A 17600-nucleotide genomic window follows, 5' to 3' on the forward strand; every position below is an offset into this window, starting at 1 on the left:
GCCCTGCAAGAATTAAGAGTGAGGCTAAACAACACCTCTGTTTATATACATTACTTACGCTATGTCTACACTACCACGGTAAGTTGACCTCAATTACACAACTCCAGATACATGAATAATGTAGCTGGAGTCAATTTAGCTTAGGTCGACTTACTGCAGTGTCTACACAGCACTGGGTCGATGGGAGACACTCTTCTGTCGACTTACCTTACTCTTCTCATTCCAGGTGGAGTCTACCGGAGAGCGATCTGCGGTCGATTTAGTGGGTCTTCACTAGACCCGCTAAATTGACTCCCTGGTGCATTGATTGTTGGAGCATCAATCTGGCAGTAGTGTAGACATAGCATTAGGCTGGGAATACACAAAAGTGGTGGGGAAGAACAGCGGGTATCTCTGTGTGAGGGGAAGTAGAACCTCTGTGTTTATAGGTTCTAAGGCTTTCTACAATGATGTGTGTTCTTTTAGAAGAGAGGGGTTGAAAAAGAGACAAAACTTGGAGAGATTTAGCAGTCCTAAATTGAAATTGTTTTAAAATGCCAACTCAGAGTTTTAGCAATGGACTAGGAGCATTCAAGAACACTAAGGATCTAAACAAGTTACAAGCATTTGTCACTGCATTGAAATATCAGATTTCAGAGTAGCAGCCGTGTTAGTCTGTATTCGCAAAAAGAAAAGGAGTACTCGTGGCACCTAAGGTGCCACGAGTACTCCTTTTCTTTTTGAAATATCAGAGTCCCAGCCATTCTGGAGCCGTAATTTAAAAAGAAATAAAGCCCCTCTCTTGTCCTCACCATGTTGAGCCAGAAGTACCAGTGAGATATGTAGCACAGTCCAAGAGATTCAGCTTCTGGAGACCTAAGAGGTGGCCATACATTGCTGACATTGCCCTGATACTTCCTCCCGTTGCCATGACAGCTATCACTGGGATCTGTTGAAAACAAACATTAACCTTAGCTACCTGCCTACTCAGAAAAGACAACTGAAGATCTGGGGTTGGAATCAGCAGATATTCTCGGAAAATGCTTAAATAGAGCCAATGTTTAGTCAGTCCTCAGGAGAGTCATCTTATTCATTGACGTTAGTGAGGAGTGAACCTCAAAAGGTATGTGGGTTCCATTAGCCGCAACTGAACCCTAAAAAAGTTTAAAATTTTGAATAAACATGCAAAGTCTCCTTCTTCTCCTCACGCATTATCAGTGGCACTGTGATGGTTTATACCGGATAAGAATTTGTCCCTGAGCATCAAGAAAATGTTTTAAAGATCTAATAATGAAAGAATTCAAAGAAGTCATGATCTGCTTAGTGAGCTAAGAGCAAGGGGGATGGGTGGGGGGGACGGGCGGGGAACAGTACATCCATCAAATGAAATTATTCTTTATTAATTATTTACTTAACTCTAACAAAAACACATCTAGAAAGGGACGTGTTAAATTCAAAATTCATCCTGGTTCTTAGCAGCAAAGCAGATACTGTGGAATAACAAGAACTTTTTGTGAAAAATCAAAACCAGAAAAATTTCAATTCAGAAGTGTAGGCAGGATATCTTATGGGAGTTGAATTTCTGGGGCCTCATGCCCCCATTCTCCTCTATGGGCCAGGGTCCCTGGCTGGACTACACTTCCCATTTTCGGCCAACTGTAATATTAAAGCATGGCGTACACAGCAGCATTTTTAAACGCTACTCTGTATATAATTCCAGGATCCTTCATCATTTTTAAATATGGCACTTTGGGGTTCTGTTCCAGCTCCATTAAAATCAATGCATTTGCCTGCAACATAGAAGGTCTGAAGATGAAATTCACTGGGAACTGCACAGATGCAGACTCACCATGTCTGAAATATATTTTCCTCTCCCATAACCTCACCCTAGTCACAGGACTGACTGACTCACAAACCTCATGCTCATGCAGATCTCTCCTCAGCTGAAGAACCTTTTTCAAGGCACTAGCAACCACCTTCTTCCTTTTCTGCAAGAAATCTTGCTCCTCTTCACACAGATTGTACCCTAAACGCACATCTAGATTTTCTGGGCTGGAACATACATAATGATATGTAATCACGCAGGCCCAGATCAGCTTATTAAAATGTAAACAATACATTTTCAGCAATTAAGTTCTATAAAGAATCATGATTCACCATTCAGATTTACAGACACACAAACCAGTCCCACAGCCTCAGAGCAAACAACTGACATTAGCCTCTTCACGGTTTTGCATTGTCTTGGTAACCTTTATGTTTTTCACTAGAAAGTTCACTGAGATTAATGGAATTTCAGCACATATCTGGCAGGACCAGCCTGACAACAGGCTTATTTTCTAAGCATATCTGGTATTTCAGTCATTGAAAGACAGCTAAACTGGAGAGAAATCTCTTCATGCCTCTAATTAGCCTTGTCACTGGCACCCCAGCTATGAATCTTTTCTGAGATATCGTGACCAGAACCAAACACAGGATTCCATGTGAGGCTGCATGATTGATCGACACTATTGTAATATACTATGCTCTGTATTTTCTGTTCTTCATGCATCCTAACATTTTACTTTCCTTAGTTAGTGCTCCTTTCTATTGGCTTCACTTGGGCTGGATTTCCTTTTTTGGAAGATAGCTAGTTGCCTTGAATAACCTCTTGAACCTTGCTTTTTAAATCCTATCCGTTTTTTCCTATTGCTTTCCTGCTTCTCGGTCTCTGCTGGGATATGTTTAAGAAGGCTCCATGCTGAGAGTAAGGATTTTAATTCTCTCATTTTTCATTTTAGGGCCTTTGCAACTAGGTTCCTCATAGTTTTCAGATTCCCCTTTTTCACTTAATGTCATGGTGTTCATTTATGTTATGGTTTCCCCCAAGGAAGTTTACTATATTGTGGTCCCTCTTCCAGTGGCTCTACTATAGTGACTTATTGAACTGACTTGTGTGTGTTACTTATGATTAAGTCAAGAATAGCCTCTCCTCTCAAGTGCTTTAGAATTAGCTGTCCCAAGAAGCAATAATGGAGAAAGAGGATTTCTTACCAATCATTTACTTGGACCTGCAGCTCCAACTGTGTACCCTAAAAGCAAAGAATTACAATATTAAAAAGACAGGTAAGATTTCAATAAATGAACAATGGTGGTTTAGTGAGAGGGATGGTCTTTTCGCTCCCCAATCTCCGTGTCTTCTGAGATGAATGGCTTCACACGATCCTCCTCTGTTATCCTTGGGAAGGAGCAGGAGATCAGCCTACTGCCCCCAACAGATGTTCGAGACAGCCTAAAGTTTCAGCAGCAGTGGAATTGACAGCGTTGTTTCTGGTTCCACTGCAGAATGAGTGGGATAGACCACCCACCTCCCTGTGGATCCCCAAATGGAGTGGTGGAGCAGCACGCCAGCCTGAGCAGCAGTACCAGGCTTCCCCTCACACCAAGACAAATGTTGGAGGAAGGGGGCCAGCCAGCCCACTGAAGACCAGCAGGGGGAGAAAGGATATAAGTCACTAGGTCCCACCAAAAGGCTGGTAAAGTTAAGAAAGGAGAAGTCAGGGCCTGCGGAAAAGGGGAACACAGACTTCTAGGGATGGGGGGATCCAGAGGGTGTCAGAAAGATTTTCATTTTCCCTTCTCCCTGGGAGAAAAGCTCCTGAAGGATTAATTTCTTCACTCCCTAGCCTCACTCCAAGCCTGCCATGAGGTTTGGAAGAGGGAGCACAGTCCCCGCTGGCAGAGTAAGAGGAGATGATTGGATTGGCGCTCCTCTAGCTCTGCCTGGTCTATTAGAACTGGAGGAGCAGTCAGCTAGCCAGCTCCAGGGATGATGGGTGACACAAATGTCAATCAGCCAAACATTTTTAGATTAAGATTAAAAAATATCCAGCTGGCCAGAGAGCAATGCTACTCCTGCTTTCAGGAAACTTAGTTTTGGGCACACCCACCCCTATTCATCATCTTCAGAAAGGGATGTCCCAACAGGGCTCAGACCAATAAAACGTTGCTATTCTAAAGACAGTGAACTTTCCGAGACAGCATAGCATCTACGAAGCCTCAATAACCTGATAGTTTTATCCCAGCTTCCTGTCCACCCCACTAGTTTATTGATAGATTAAACAGATTACCAATTGCTATAATGCTTAACAGTTATTTTCCTTTATTCATTCAACTGACCTTTATCTTTGTTCCCTTCAGCAAAAGTCAATGTAAATGACACACATTCACCTTTTCTACAGGAAGGGCTACTTTCACTTTCTGTCCCACACCAAGTAATGTCAGGGGTATTGTTAAGGAGTCATCTGAATTGTCTTCATTCTCTTCCGTATCTGAAACACACTGTGGGAGAGGGAACTTAACTGTTTTATCTGGAGGCAGGAAACATTTCAGATCTGTTGAACAAATGAGCAGCTCTGATCCTCTGTAACTGGGTGGGAGAGTTGTAACAAGTGATAACGAACAGAGGCTATTACCTGCAGCCTGGCTTTTAGTACTGGCTCCCAACTCTTTATGCAGTGAAAGAGGAAAGTATCCGAGTCCATAGTGGTTTTCTGTGTTCCTTCATATGATGCATCCACCGTAAGCACAACGTTTTTATTCTCTAGAGAAAATAGATTTATACAGGGAACACGACTGACTGGGGTACAACAACCAACATAGTCGGCACACTTCTTTCTGTGCAGTTTACATCTTTCACACAACCCTTCAGCAGGCTACCACATTGACAGATCTCAAACCACAGCCAACCAAAAATGGCCAGTAGCTGGTATTCTCATTCAACAAAAGGAAATTTGAGACATATTGGCCTTCCCACTGTTGACTTGAGGGGATCCTCTCCCACTTTTTTTTCACCCACGAAAGCATATGCCACCTTGGTAACTCTATCCCTTTTCCTTAAAGTTAACAGTTAAAATTGAAAGAGGATTGAGACTGAGAAAGGCAGCTCAGAGACTTTCATTGCATCATATTTTATTGTCATTCAAAGGGCTATTTAGAAACAGTCCTCACTGCGACTTAATATGCCTGCAGCTGGAAATAACAGGTTACTAAAAGGGTAGATTTTGTTGCCTGATACCCTAGCCAGGAAATGGACTCACCTTTCAAATACTTTTTATTCTCCTCCTTGTCCACCTGAACTTCTAAGCAGCAAACTTCACGCGACTGTGAGTGACAACCAGTGAAAGAATGGATGATAAAGAAATATACTAAGAATGTTTCTAATGGGGGTGAAGACTGGAGACATGGACAGCTGATGGGTTCTTGTGCAGTTTGTATCATAATCAGAGCGTGTATGTCAGTTTCCCACTGTTCCTGATTGAGGTTACTTCAACTATCTTCCCTATAACTTATTCCAATTGATCTCTAATGCATTGTTAATGCTACTGTAGCTCCTGGGGATATTTCAGGGACAACTTATACTAAATCGTTAAGGCACATTCAGACAGCATGGCTGGAAAATCTATGGCCAGAAGATCAAAGTCTTACTCCTTATTCAGGAAATGAAGGGGAAAGGGATAAAACATGACTTCAAAAGACAACCCGGGATTGGCAGTTGTAAGGAGAGGTTCCTGCGGAGTGCGTGCTGCCAGCAGCTCTTCCACTACTTGGTAGGATGCAGTTTGTGCTCCCTAGGCACTGGGCCAGCCAAGGGCATCTCTCTCAGCAGTTCAAAGTAGCTAAAGTGGGACACAGCGCCACTCAGATTTGGCCCATCCACCCCTCGTAGATGGACACAGAGAGGCAAACGGGCCAACCCTGACTGGCACTGCAAGCCAGTGCACTATGTCACAATGCCACTCAAATGGAGGGGTTGGGGCAAAGTGGCCTTCAAGCAAGACAGGGGGCTTTGAGGGTCAAAGCGAGATCCCTGCGAAATCCAGGACTATTGGGGAGGTATGGCCCAGGAGGATTAGCAATGTTTCATATACCACCTGCTGGGTAATAACATGAGAGGACTTCAAGCTTGTAAAACTAAATTGGCTGTTTATTAAGAGAGACTGCAGCTAGCATTCCAACCATGTGCATGCAGACAATCTTCCAGGTGCCTTCTCCAAACTCTTCCCTCCTGCAACCTGTGCTCCTCCCTCCAAGTTCCATGCAGGCTGCTACAGGAAACAGCCTTGCCTTCACTCCACCCCAATTAAGGCTAATGCCAACGCACAGTACCTACATGCCTCAGCCACATTGTGGCTGGCCTTTGAAGAGGTAGACCTAGGGCAAGAACAAATATTTGCACCCTCCCTGCCCTTGTGATGCTACACATGGCCAAGAACTATCTGAACCAAAGTAAACAGAATGAAGCCTCTCACAGTGAATGCTTTCTAGCAGATCTAGAAAGAAACACTGTCTAGAAAACCCTGCTGTATAAAGTACAGAAAGGATTTTCTAGCACAGGGAAAAGAAACAAATGAAGGGAAGACACTTAGGGAAGGAACAAAGGAAAAGTCAAAATTAAACTTACTACTAGGACACCATTCGTAATGAGCTTCTCAGGAGGACCAGGACTGAAAAAACAGAACCAAAAAAATCAAACCAATTTTACTGAGTTGAAGGAATTCTTTTAAATGAGCACTTGTAAGTATACAGTTAAGAACAAATGGCTTCCCTGCTTAAAAATTAATGCAAAACACTAATGTATTTTGAGAGCCCTAACAAATGGAACAGAAATATGGGCACTCACTAAGCAAATTAAACAAAACTTTTAAAAGTTAGACAATGGAGATACACAGCTGCTATCACATTGAGAAACCAAAAAAACACAAAAAACATAAAACTAAAACTAACAACTGAAGGTTAAAACTTCATCTTGGGATAAAGACGGTCCATAACAGAGCAGACCACCTAGACTGGTGCCCTGGTCAATGTTCCCTCTACTTTATTTATTTATTTGTTTGTTTATTTAGTGTACGTATACTGCAGGTGCTACAGACTACACTGAGCACATTTTTGTCCTTGGGTAAGCTTACATTTTTGTTTAAGTGAGGACTGTGTGATGAGTGTGAGGAGGAGTGTGCAGGGGGTATGTGTGAGTGTGTGAGAGAGACAGACAGATGGGGTCATTGTGTGTGCACCAGGGTGTGTAGGGATGTGTAAGGTGATTGTGTGTGCATGGGACAGGGGATGCAGGGGTGGGTGTGCACATACGTGGCAGGAGGGTGTGGGGATTGTGCAGTGGGCACTGCCCCAGGATGGCTACTTCCCAATATCACAAACTAGTCCCTGCAGCCATTCACTCTGCAACAGCAGTAGCCCAGCAGGGCCTGTGCGGGATATGGGATGTGTCAGACTGCACCTGTCCCAGGCTGGGGTTTTGAGGCCCCCCCAGCTGGGCACTCCCAGGAAGGGGCCTGGCCACAACTCCCTCCCCTGTTGCCTCTCAGCAGCAGCAACCACTGCAGCACTGGAAACCAACTGCCAGGCAAAGATAACAAAGGACAATGCGTTGGCCCCCATCAGGCCACAGCTCCGGAGCTGCCACTGCCCTGAGCTGGCACCACAAAGCTCAGCCAGGCCCCTCGCTGAGCTCCTACACAAGGAGCATCCCAGCACCACCGCCTCCTTCCAGACAGGGGAGCATGGAGACCAGGAGCACTTCCACCACTCTGCAGTGGGGAGGTGGGACTGCACACGCCCTGTCCTGGGGGTGAGCGGAGCAGGTTCTTAAAGGGCCATACCACATCCCTGCTGGGGCCACACAGAGGAGACATGAGTGGCATGGTTTCTGACCTGTGCAACGTATACAAGATTACAACACGGCTGCATGTGCATGCAGCTTACAGGGAACATTGATCCTGGTCCATCTAGATTCATATCGTGCCTGTAGCATGCTATGGTGGGAGAGGTATTCATCTGAGCAGCTTTGGCATTTGGACTGGTTGCCTCAGCTCTTCTGCCATATCTCTGCAGCCTAACTATACACCATACAGGTTCGCTCCAACCTCATGGGAGCAGGTGGAGCCCACCCCAGGGTTCTCATGTTCTCCTGCAGCACCCAGGCCTAGGGTCAGATGGGCTATAATGAAGCATCCCCAACCAAGTGCTATGGAAGCCACAAATGTCTTTGCCTCAGATCAACCTGATTTGTGATTAACTGTAGCAGAAGCCAGCATATGATCCATAAGAGGAAAGCAAAAACCACTATAAATACAAATTATGCAATGCTTTAAAGTTGGAGGAAATATCCTGTCTGACTCCTCCAGATTATTATTTATATCACAGTCATCTAGGAATCCTGAACAAGGATCAGGATCCCATTGTGCTAGGCACTATACAGACAAGCAATAATAAAAGACACTCTTTGCCCCAGACAGCTTACAGTCTAAGGCCTTGATCCTGCAAACACTTATGCATGTGTTCAGTGGTGAGCTGGAGCCGGTTGTTAAATTTAGAAGCCCTTTTAGAACCAGTTGTTCCGCGAGGGACAACCGGTTCTAAAAGGGCTTCTAAATTTAACAACCGGCCAAAAGTGGCGCCTTAGGTGCCAACTCCATGGGTGCTCCAGGGCTGGCGCACCCAAGGGGAAAATTTGGTGGGTGCAGCACACCCACCGGCAGCTCCCCGCCCCGCGCCCGGCCCCAGCTTACCTCCACTCCACCTCCGCCTCCCCCTGAACACGCCGCCCAGCTCTGCTTCTCCGCCCCCCACCCCCCATTCCCCCTGGCTTCCCGCGAATCAGCTGTTTGCGCGGCCGGGGCGGGCTGAGAAGCAGGCGGCGGCTTCACGCTCAGGCCCAGGGAGGTGGAGGCGAGCTGGGGCAGGAGGCACAAGGAGGGCCACCCGCACCGCAGCAGGTAACTCGGGGGGTGCGCAGGGGAACCGCTCCCCGCCCCAGCTCACCCCTCCACCCTGGGCCTGAGTGCGAAGCCTCGGCCTCTTCTCAGCCCTCCCCGGCTTCCCGTGCGAACAACTGATTCGTGGGAAGCTGGGGTGGGGGGGAAGGAGAAGCAGAGCAGGGTGGCACGTTCAGGGGTGGAGGCAGAGCGGAGGTGAGGTGAGCTGGGGCCGGGCGCGGGGTGGGGAGCTGCCAGTGGGTGCTCTGCACCCACCAAATTTTCCCTGTGGGTGCTCCAGCCCCGGAGCACCCACGGAGTCGGCGCCTAAGGTGCCACTTTTGATATGATCAGTGGGGGGAGCAGCCACTCCCCCCCGCAGCTATGCTACCTCGCCCCTAGGAGCCAGAGGGACCTGCCGGATGCTTCCTGGGAGCTGCCCCAGGTAAGCACCACCGGGACTCCTCACCTCGCCCCCCGGCAGGTCCCTCTGGCTCTTAGGGGTGGGATGGGCACCCACAACAGTGGCCCACGAGACCCTCCTGCCCAGTTCTGGGGGCAGTCAGGGGACAGGGGAGGGGGGTGGATGGGGCAGGGGTCCAGGGGGGGGGGCATCAAGGAATGCAGGGGGTTGGATGGGGCAGGAGTCCAGGGGGGGCGGGGATGGACAACAACCCCCTCATGGGGTGAGGAGGGAACCGGTTGTTAAGATTTTGGCAGCTCATCACTGCATGTGTTTATTTATTACTGTGAATAAATCAATGAGACTACACTCAGTAGTAAAGTCAGTGAGACCACTGAAATCAATGGGACTACTCATGGCAGTTGTAATAAAGTGAGTTTGCTGTGTTGGTCCCAGGATTTGAGAGAGACAATGTGGGTGAGGTAATATCTTTTATTGGACCAACTTCTGTTAGTGACACACGCAAGCCTTTGAGCTACACGGAATTCTTCTTTAGGTCTGGGGAAGGAAATCTCAGACACACTGATTTCACAGTAAAGTAAGCATAGGCATAAGTGTTTTCATAGATTTTTAGGCCAGAAGGGATCATTATAATGATCTAGTCAGACTTCCTACATAACAAAGGTCATAGAATTTCACCTAATGATTCCTGTAGGAAGCCTGTAACTTCTGTTTGAGTTGTAGCATATCTTTGGGGAAAACACACAATCTGAATTTAAAGACTGTGTGATGGAGAAATTGTTCCAATGGTCAGTTACTCTCACTGTCAAAAAATTGTATCTTATTTCTAGTCTGAATTTGTCTCACTTCAGCTTTCTCATTATGACTTTTTCTGCTAGATTATAGAGCCATCTATTATCAGAGATCTCTTCCCTATGTAGGTACTTGCAGAACATGCTTATGCCACCCCTTAACCTTCTCATAGATAAAACTAAATAGCTTTAAAAGTCTGTTATCATAAGGCATGTTTTCCATTCTTTTCCATTCCATTCTTTTCTAATCATTCTTGTAGCTGTTTCCTAAACCATTTCCAATTTTTCAACATTCTCTTTGCAATGTGGTCACCAGAACTGGATGCATTATTCCACCAGTGGTCTCACTGATGCATAACACCTCTTCCCTACTTAAGATTCTCCTTATTTAATACATCCAAATACCTCATATGCCCTCTTAGCTACAACATCGCACTTGGAGCTCATGGTAGTTATCTACCATTACTCCTAAGTCTTTTTCACTGTCACTGCAATCCAGGATATTGTCTGTCATCTTGTAAGTGTGACCTACCTTCTTTACTCTAGACCTTGCATCTGGCTGTATTGAAATGCATCTTGTTCAAAAGAGTCCACCGTACCATGCAATGCAAATTGGTTTCTATAAACTGACTTGTCCCAATGTTATTTACCATTCCACCTATTTTTGTGTCCCCTGAACAACTTATCAGCAATAATTTTATGTTTTCACCTAGATCATTGATAAAAATATGGAATAGCACTGGACTGAGAACAGACCCCTGTCCACTAGAAATACCTGCAATAGGTGTACAAAACTGATAAATGGAGTCAACGTGTGTTGGGATAATGAGATAAAAATAAAACAAAGTTAAGCAGTAAAATTGTAATCTCAACTCTCCTCTTCTTTTTTTTTTTAATGGAGGAGGAGGAAGAGGAGGAAGATACATTTCCAATATTACATTCATGTTGATCCTTGTTGTGAATTTATTACCGCCACCTTACCAGTCTACACATACCACTCAAGGGCCTACAACTTTGGACTTTTACTCACATTGTCTCCATCTTGAATTCCACTTCCAGAGAATCCTGTTTCTGAAAAGAAAAAGGGACAATATGCATCAATCAATGGTATCATCCCAATTCAGACCAGAACTATCCTAGCTTCACTTTCTGGACAAATCTCTTCTACCAGACCCTTGATGGACTATCAGGGATGTTATCAGATTATGCTTCCTTTTACTGCTGGCCAATGAAAATGAGAATCAAATGAAAGGAAACCCACAGAACCTGACGAAAGGAACTCCCCCTGAAATAATTGTTTCATTTAGGAAATGTATGAGTTTTCCTCAGGTTTTTCACCATCAGTTTTCACATTCTTAGGGAAGCATCTGAGCATGAGGAGAGTAAAATTAAGTCAAAGGGTAGAAAGCTATTGATTTGGACCACATAAGATAAATAGCACTTTGGACAGACCTAAATGATAACAAGTTGTCAACATTTGTTAGCCTCTCACAAACATAGTGGCATAACAGAGAATGAATGTTTTTTTCTGACTCTAGGAAAAGAGATTTTTGGTGCCACTGCTAATAAACATTTAATGAAACAGGACAGGGGTATCAGCTCATGCAAAGCCAAAGCCAGGTCACTATGAGAAGCAGATGAGACAGCAACATTCTACTCAGCTCTCCTGAAATTTCAGTCCTTACCTCTGATTTCAAAGAGAATATCTTATAGATGACCTCTCCAGGCCTGACTTTAGCAACGTCAAACAGAACAGTGAATTGTTCGTCATCTTTGGTGAGTGAATCCTCATCATAGACTGTCAATTCTAGGATATTCTGGAAGCAGAAGGGAAGATGTGTAAGAATTCTATACCCTAGTTAAAGAGACAAAAAATTAGGTAATCTTTGTTACATTATCTTTCAGTTGAGAGAAGAGAAGAACAAAGGAGGCAATGCATTCCTTCATGAGCCTAGCAATGTGGAACTCAGTTATTAACTAAATTCCAAGAAACTGGTGCATAATGATTCAGTCAGTGTCTTTTCAGTCATCTATTGTATCCTGTGATGGGGAAAATGGTACCTCTCTTGAGAGCCTTTGCTGTCACCCAGTTCAAGGAACAATGATTTCAGCTTCTCCATAACCAAGATTGTCTCAAATAAATCAACTAATCTCGGCTGTTTTACTCTGCACAATCAGCTATTTGGAATTCGGTCTCAAGAGCATTTCCCTAATTTGTCTACTATGTTTGATCAGCAAGATTTAAAGTAAAGCCTCTGGACTCTTCATAAGGATGAATTCTCATTGTCTTAAGTACCTTGACCTCATTCTGGATCCTGAAGTAAAAAGTCTCATTCCAGACAGGGTTATCAGTTTTCTCGATGGTTTTGGTCTTGACCTTTTTATTTGAAGCTGTTGGCAGCCACAGGCTCACATAGCAATCAGATGCAGTAACTGCAAAAGAAAAGAAAAAGAAATGACATGCCAGTATTTGATATCAAATGCTTAAAACTTGTTTCAGTCTTAGAAGCGGACATGAATGACATTACCCAGCAGGCTTTGGGGAGAAAAGAGAAATGGTCTATTCCAGAGAGAGAGAGAGATAGATGGATGGATGGATGATACCACAGAGCTGTGCTCCATCCAATATCTGTCTCTGACACTGTCTAATACCTGATGCTTCAGAGGAAGGTACAAGAAACTCTACAATGCACAGTTACTGAATAACCTGCACACACAAAAAGTATCTTTCTAGCCCCATTCGAGATCATCTTATGTCCTGGAGCACAAGGGCCACTTATTTCCCTTCAGAAGCTCTAGGCTATTTTTAATCTTTATTATTATACATCCGGATATTCTTATTAACCACACATTTATTTGAATCATTGTGGAAACTCACTCAACTGCCTTTTTGCTCAGGGGCTTGGCTGTAACATTCTACCTGAAAAACTCCAAGACACAAAGGGCCCCTCAAAGATACATAGTGTCTGGTCTGTCTTGCAGCCAGGGTTGGGCCAAGATTCTGCATGGCTTTGTGAAGTGAAATGTGTGGGGTCTCAGACATATTTCCATAACTAGCATAGCACATCTTGGAGTGGGATGGTTTAACTGGACAGGTCAAGTTACTGTACATTAGGGGAAAGTGCAGGAGAGGAAAGTTAAGCAACTCGAGGAGCGGGGTCAGAGTGCCTGTCTTTATTCAAAAGGATTTCTCATCAACTATGGAGGATCTCTGCAAATGGGAGGTGAGAGGGTCCCAAAGTACATCTGTGACGGGTTGGACCCCGCTTTCAGGGTGACACCTGATGTGCTGGGGTCCCACCGAGCCTGCCCGTTCCACCAGCCTGGGCTCCCTCACCCTGTCCTGCTGCACGCACACACACACACATGCAGAGGTAGGGATGCACTCAGCTGTAGAATCACACAGTCTGCAATCTGCTCTGTGTGGGAAGACTCAGCTCAGGGAATTGCCCAGCACTCTGGTGCACACGCTCTCTGGAGTGTAAACCCAAATTTATATTGTCTTGTGCTGTATAGAGATCTATGTACTGTAAGCTCATGAAATTCACCCCCTGCCTCAATGTGGAGGAAGATATGCACAGCTTTTTGTTCCCCCAACCCCCGGTCATGAATTGCACAAACTGGGTTTTGGCATAAACAAAAAAATAAGTTTATTAACTACAAAAGGTAAATTTTAAGTGAGTATATGGGATAGCAAACAGATCAAAGCAGATTACTGAGCAAATAAAACAAAACACACAAACTAAGCTTCACACACTAAGGAAGTGGTCACTAACCAGCCAATCGCAATCTCCGGTGGTGCAGCGTGGCTGCCGCTAAGGCAGACTCCCTACCCTGGCCTCACACCGCTCCCAGAAGTGGCCACCACGGGCCCGGGGGCGGGGGTCTCCCTCTGTGTGTTGCTCCTGCCTGCAAGCACCGCCCCCACAACTCCCATTGGACGGGAGAGCTACAAGGACGTTGCTTGCAGAGAGGGGCCATGCGCGGAGCCATGTGCTCCCCGCCTTCCCCACAGGGGCCACAGGGGTGCATTGGCCCCTTCCAGGAGTGGCATGGGGCTGGAGTAGGCAGGGAGCCTGCCTTAGTGTCGCTGCACCCACTGCCAACAGGGAGCCACTGGAGGTAAGTGCTGCCCGGTGGGAGGCCGTACCCCAACCCCCAGCCCTGACCCCCCTCCCAGAGCCAGCACCCTGTACCCCCCTCCTGCACCCCAACACTCTGCCCCAGCCCAGAGCCCCCTCCTGCACCCCAACCCCCTACCCCAGGCTCAGCCCAGAGCCCCCTCCCACACTGTGAACCCCTTGGCTCCAGCCCAGAGCCCGCACCCCCTCCCTAACCCCAACTCCCTACCCCAGCCCAGTGAAAGTGAGTGAGGGTGGGGGAGAGCGAGCAATGGTGGGGGGATGGAGTGAGCAGGACAGGGCTTTGGGGAAGGAGCAGGGCCTTGGGGAAGGGGCAGGGTAGATCCTGGGTTACCCTTAGATTCAAAAAGTGATCTTGGGCATAAAAAGGTTGGAGACCACTGCACTAAGGAATACTGGCTACAAATCATAATTTCTCACTCTAAATGTTGTTTCAAGCAGGTTTCAGAGTTTCTTGAAGGTAAACTGCACTGCTTGCAGTGTAAATCTGTAGGGATTCCTTTTGCAGGCCGACCATTCTCCCCTGGGCTCAGCCCCTGCCCTCCCCCTCACCTAAGTTCCTTTGTTTCTTCAGGTGTTTTCAGCAATCTTCCTTCTTGGGTGGAGAGGCAGTGGAGAAGAGCCCTGATTAACTCACTCCCCAGCCTTAAATAGGATTTGCATATGGCGGGAATCCTTTGTTTCCTAGTTTGACCCCCCACCCCCTTCCCGTGGAAAAGTACCAGCATTTCAAGATGGAATCCTGTACGAGGTGACATGACCCTGCAATGTCAAAGCCGCATCCCAGGAAACTTCCCAGGAAGGAGGAAGATTAGTATCTTTAAAGTCCTACTGTCCTTCCTAATGGCCCATCCAGGCTGTTTGCATACTGTCTGGTGGGCGTTTCTCACGTGAAAATACAGTTGTAACTATTACATACTCAATATTCCCAGCTTCAGATACAGAACGGATACATGCATACAAATTGGATAATCACATTCAGGAAATCATCACCTTTCCAATGATACCTCACATGACCCATCTTGCATAAAACATACCTTAGTGATGCCATATTCATATCATAACCATATTTCTATGAAGAATATGGGGCATAATGATACACCAGCTTTCAAAAGGGGCCAGAGTAGGCCATTGGGAGGGGGGATATGTAGGGAGGGAATGCTAATTAAGAGGGGTATTCACAAGAGAGACCCATTTTGTCTGCATACTCAGCACATATTTAGGACTGGTCCTGCAGGTTGCTTTTCTTATCAAGGGAGAATCAATATAATTTTGTGTGGCTGAGAATCCCGGGACTGCAGAAAACAGAGGGGTTTAGGCTGCTCAGAATTCTCTACGTTGCCCTGAGACACTCTAGGGATTCTGAGTGTCTGTGGTACCTTATATCTTTTTAAAACACATGGAATATTTGCATTTCATACAGACTGGCTGACGAAACTCCAGTCTATGAGTTGATTTATCTACGTGTGAAAACCATAAACAAACTGTTCCAGGCAGATTAACAAACTGCAATGACTGACTGCAAGGACAATCAAAAGGAAACACAGTTGGGAGTCTTCTGTCCCACTATCTCCCTGAAAGACTAGGTCCGCACATCTGCAGGTATTTCAGGCATTTGATGCCCCCCAGCCCCGACAATAATCCAGGTGCTACCTCTTTAATTATACTGCATTTGCTTCTCAAATATATTGCTCACAGTCAGTGAGCTCTGGGAAGTACTGAAGGAAGAACACAACTCACAGAGGTCTTTCGAGGAGATGTTCCTGGCTCGTATGACTCTCACAGAGAGCAGGCAGTTGGGAGAGGTTTTGATCTGTAGAGAAACCAAACACGAGTTTCATCAGCATAAAATAACAACAACATTAAATATATTCCAAATAGTACAGAAAAGGGCTTTTCTACTTACTGTTTGCTCTTATTCTTCTACTAGTAACTATTGTTCATAGTGGAAGGATACATTGCATGACTACCACAATTACCGTTACCCCCTGAAAACTGGTTTTTAAAATGGTTTTAGTCTCCGCCCCCAGGTAAATTTAGAATGAAGGAACCTTGCTCTAATTTAATAGCAACAAGTTATGCCAGGGAACGTATTACAGGTTATTGGGTACATGTCCTGGCTGGATGAAGGTATGAGCTGGGAGGAGCCATGGTCTCAGCCTCTGACAACATTTACAGTCAATTCAATGCTGCCGCATCTTCAGACTTCCTGAGTGCATTGATGGCTGTCGAGCCTGGTTACGCTGCAGATCTGCTGGCAGCAGTGCACCACCAACCCAAGTTGAGCCAAAACTGAGCCTTACATCACACCAACCCTGGCAGCATGTAGCTGCTTGAATGAGCTCTGTCTAGATATTTATACTGTACCCCACCGTGATCTCTGGGCACCTGATAGGGTTCTGGCACTGCATCCACCCTGTGATATCAGAGCACTGTCCAGGGATCTAGGCATTAGGACCCATTTTTCATCAAGTCTCAAGATGGCCTCAATTCAGCGTGCCCACAACTGACTGCGCTATGAAAAATCACATTTGCACACACTAACTGAATAGCTGGGCCTTTGGATGCATTAGGAGCTAAACTCTTCCCCTTCCAGATAGGGGATTTAAGCCTTAATCTAATTGTGTAGCTACTGTAGTGTTTATTCATAAAGAACTTGCTTTCATCGGCCTAACCTACCTGGGGGAAATTGACCAGCATAGCTAGTCTGAAATAATACAGCTATAGAAGAATAACTCTCCTGTGTGGATTCTCTATTCCCAAATAAAAGTATTTTTATTCCAGAATAATAATCATTCTACTTTGGGAATAGTTCACTCGACAATAGCTATGCCAGTCAATTTCCCCATGTGGACAAGGCCTAACAAACAAGGAAATTGTCTTCCCAACTGTTCCTCTGAGCCAATCACAAGAGTTTGACTCACACATCTTCACATGCAAAAACTTATTAACATGTGAATGCTGGATTGTACAATCAGCATTTCTGGCTGGATTTCATTAACATCCTGAAACCAGGTTTTAAAATTAATGGCATCGCCAGCACAATATGGGCCATATTCTACTCTCAGAACTTGTCCACGCTGGAGAAATTTAAACAATAAATTGTCCCCTTCAATCAGTACAAATGGTCTTGCATTCAGATACAAAAAGTGCTGCAATCAATTGTTGGGAGGGCAAATAAACACAGCAAGTGCCCTGGGATTGTAGAGGGTAAACAACAACAGAGTCCCAGTTGTTGCAGACTGAATCAATTCAGCGGCAGCACGGATGAATCTTTGTTTCACCAATGATGAGTCGTCAGTTGTGACAGTTGTCACCTTGCCCACTCCCCCCCCCCCAACCTCTTGGGGTTCTGTGGCGTTAGAGTGCACAAGTCTACCAGAGCAGCAGCCTCCCCTTTAAAGGGTTGGAGTGTTCCCCTTTAGCTTGAGAGAGAGGTCATCAAAGAGGACAACTTGCTACACCTGAATTGGCTTAGGGCAGCCCCAGTGTGGATCCAGAGCCAAACAAATTGAAG

General features: G+C 45.6%; 1 protein-coding gene across 1 annotated transcript in view; it reads right to left on the reverse strand.

Annotated features, from left to right (window-relative positions):
• The window catches only part of LOC141989761 (cytosolic phospholipase A2 beta-like), a 98949-nt gene that overhangs the window by 16836 nt on the left and 64513 nt on the right, over positions 1-17600 (reverse strand). The window contains exons 7-17 of the mRNA XM_074956683.1: positions 15824-15896; positions 12238-12374; positions 11627-11758; positions 10972-11012; positions 6419-6461; positions 5055-5118; positions 4431-4558; positions 4186-4296; positions 3010-3047; positions 1896-2031; positions 792-928 (exon numbers count right to left, since the gene is read on the reverse strand). Of these exons, the coding sequence (XP_074812784.1) occupies positions 792-928; positions 1896-2031; positions 3010-3047; positions 4186-4296; positions 4431-4558; positions 5055-5118; positions 6419-6461; positions 10972-11012; positions 11627-11758; positions 12238-12374; positions 15824-15896 (1040 nt within the window). The remainder of the gene's footprint in view (positions 1-791; positions 929-1895; positions 2032-3009; positions 3048-4185; positions 4297-4430; positions 4559-5054; positions 5119-6418; positions 6462-10971; positions 11013-11626; positions 11759-12237; positions 12375-15823; positions 15897-17600) is intronic.

Source organism: Natator depressus, chromosome 6, assembly GCF_965152275.1.
Source record: "Natator depressus isolate rNatDep1 chromosome 6, rNatDep2.hap1, whole genome shotgun sequence".
Taxonomy (NCBI): Eukaryota; Metazoa; Chordata; order Testudines; family Cheloniidae; genus Natator; species Natator depressus.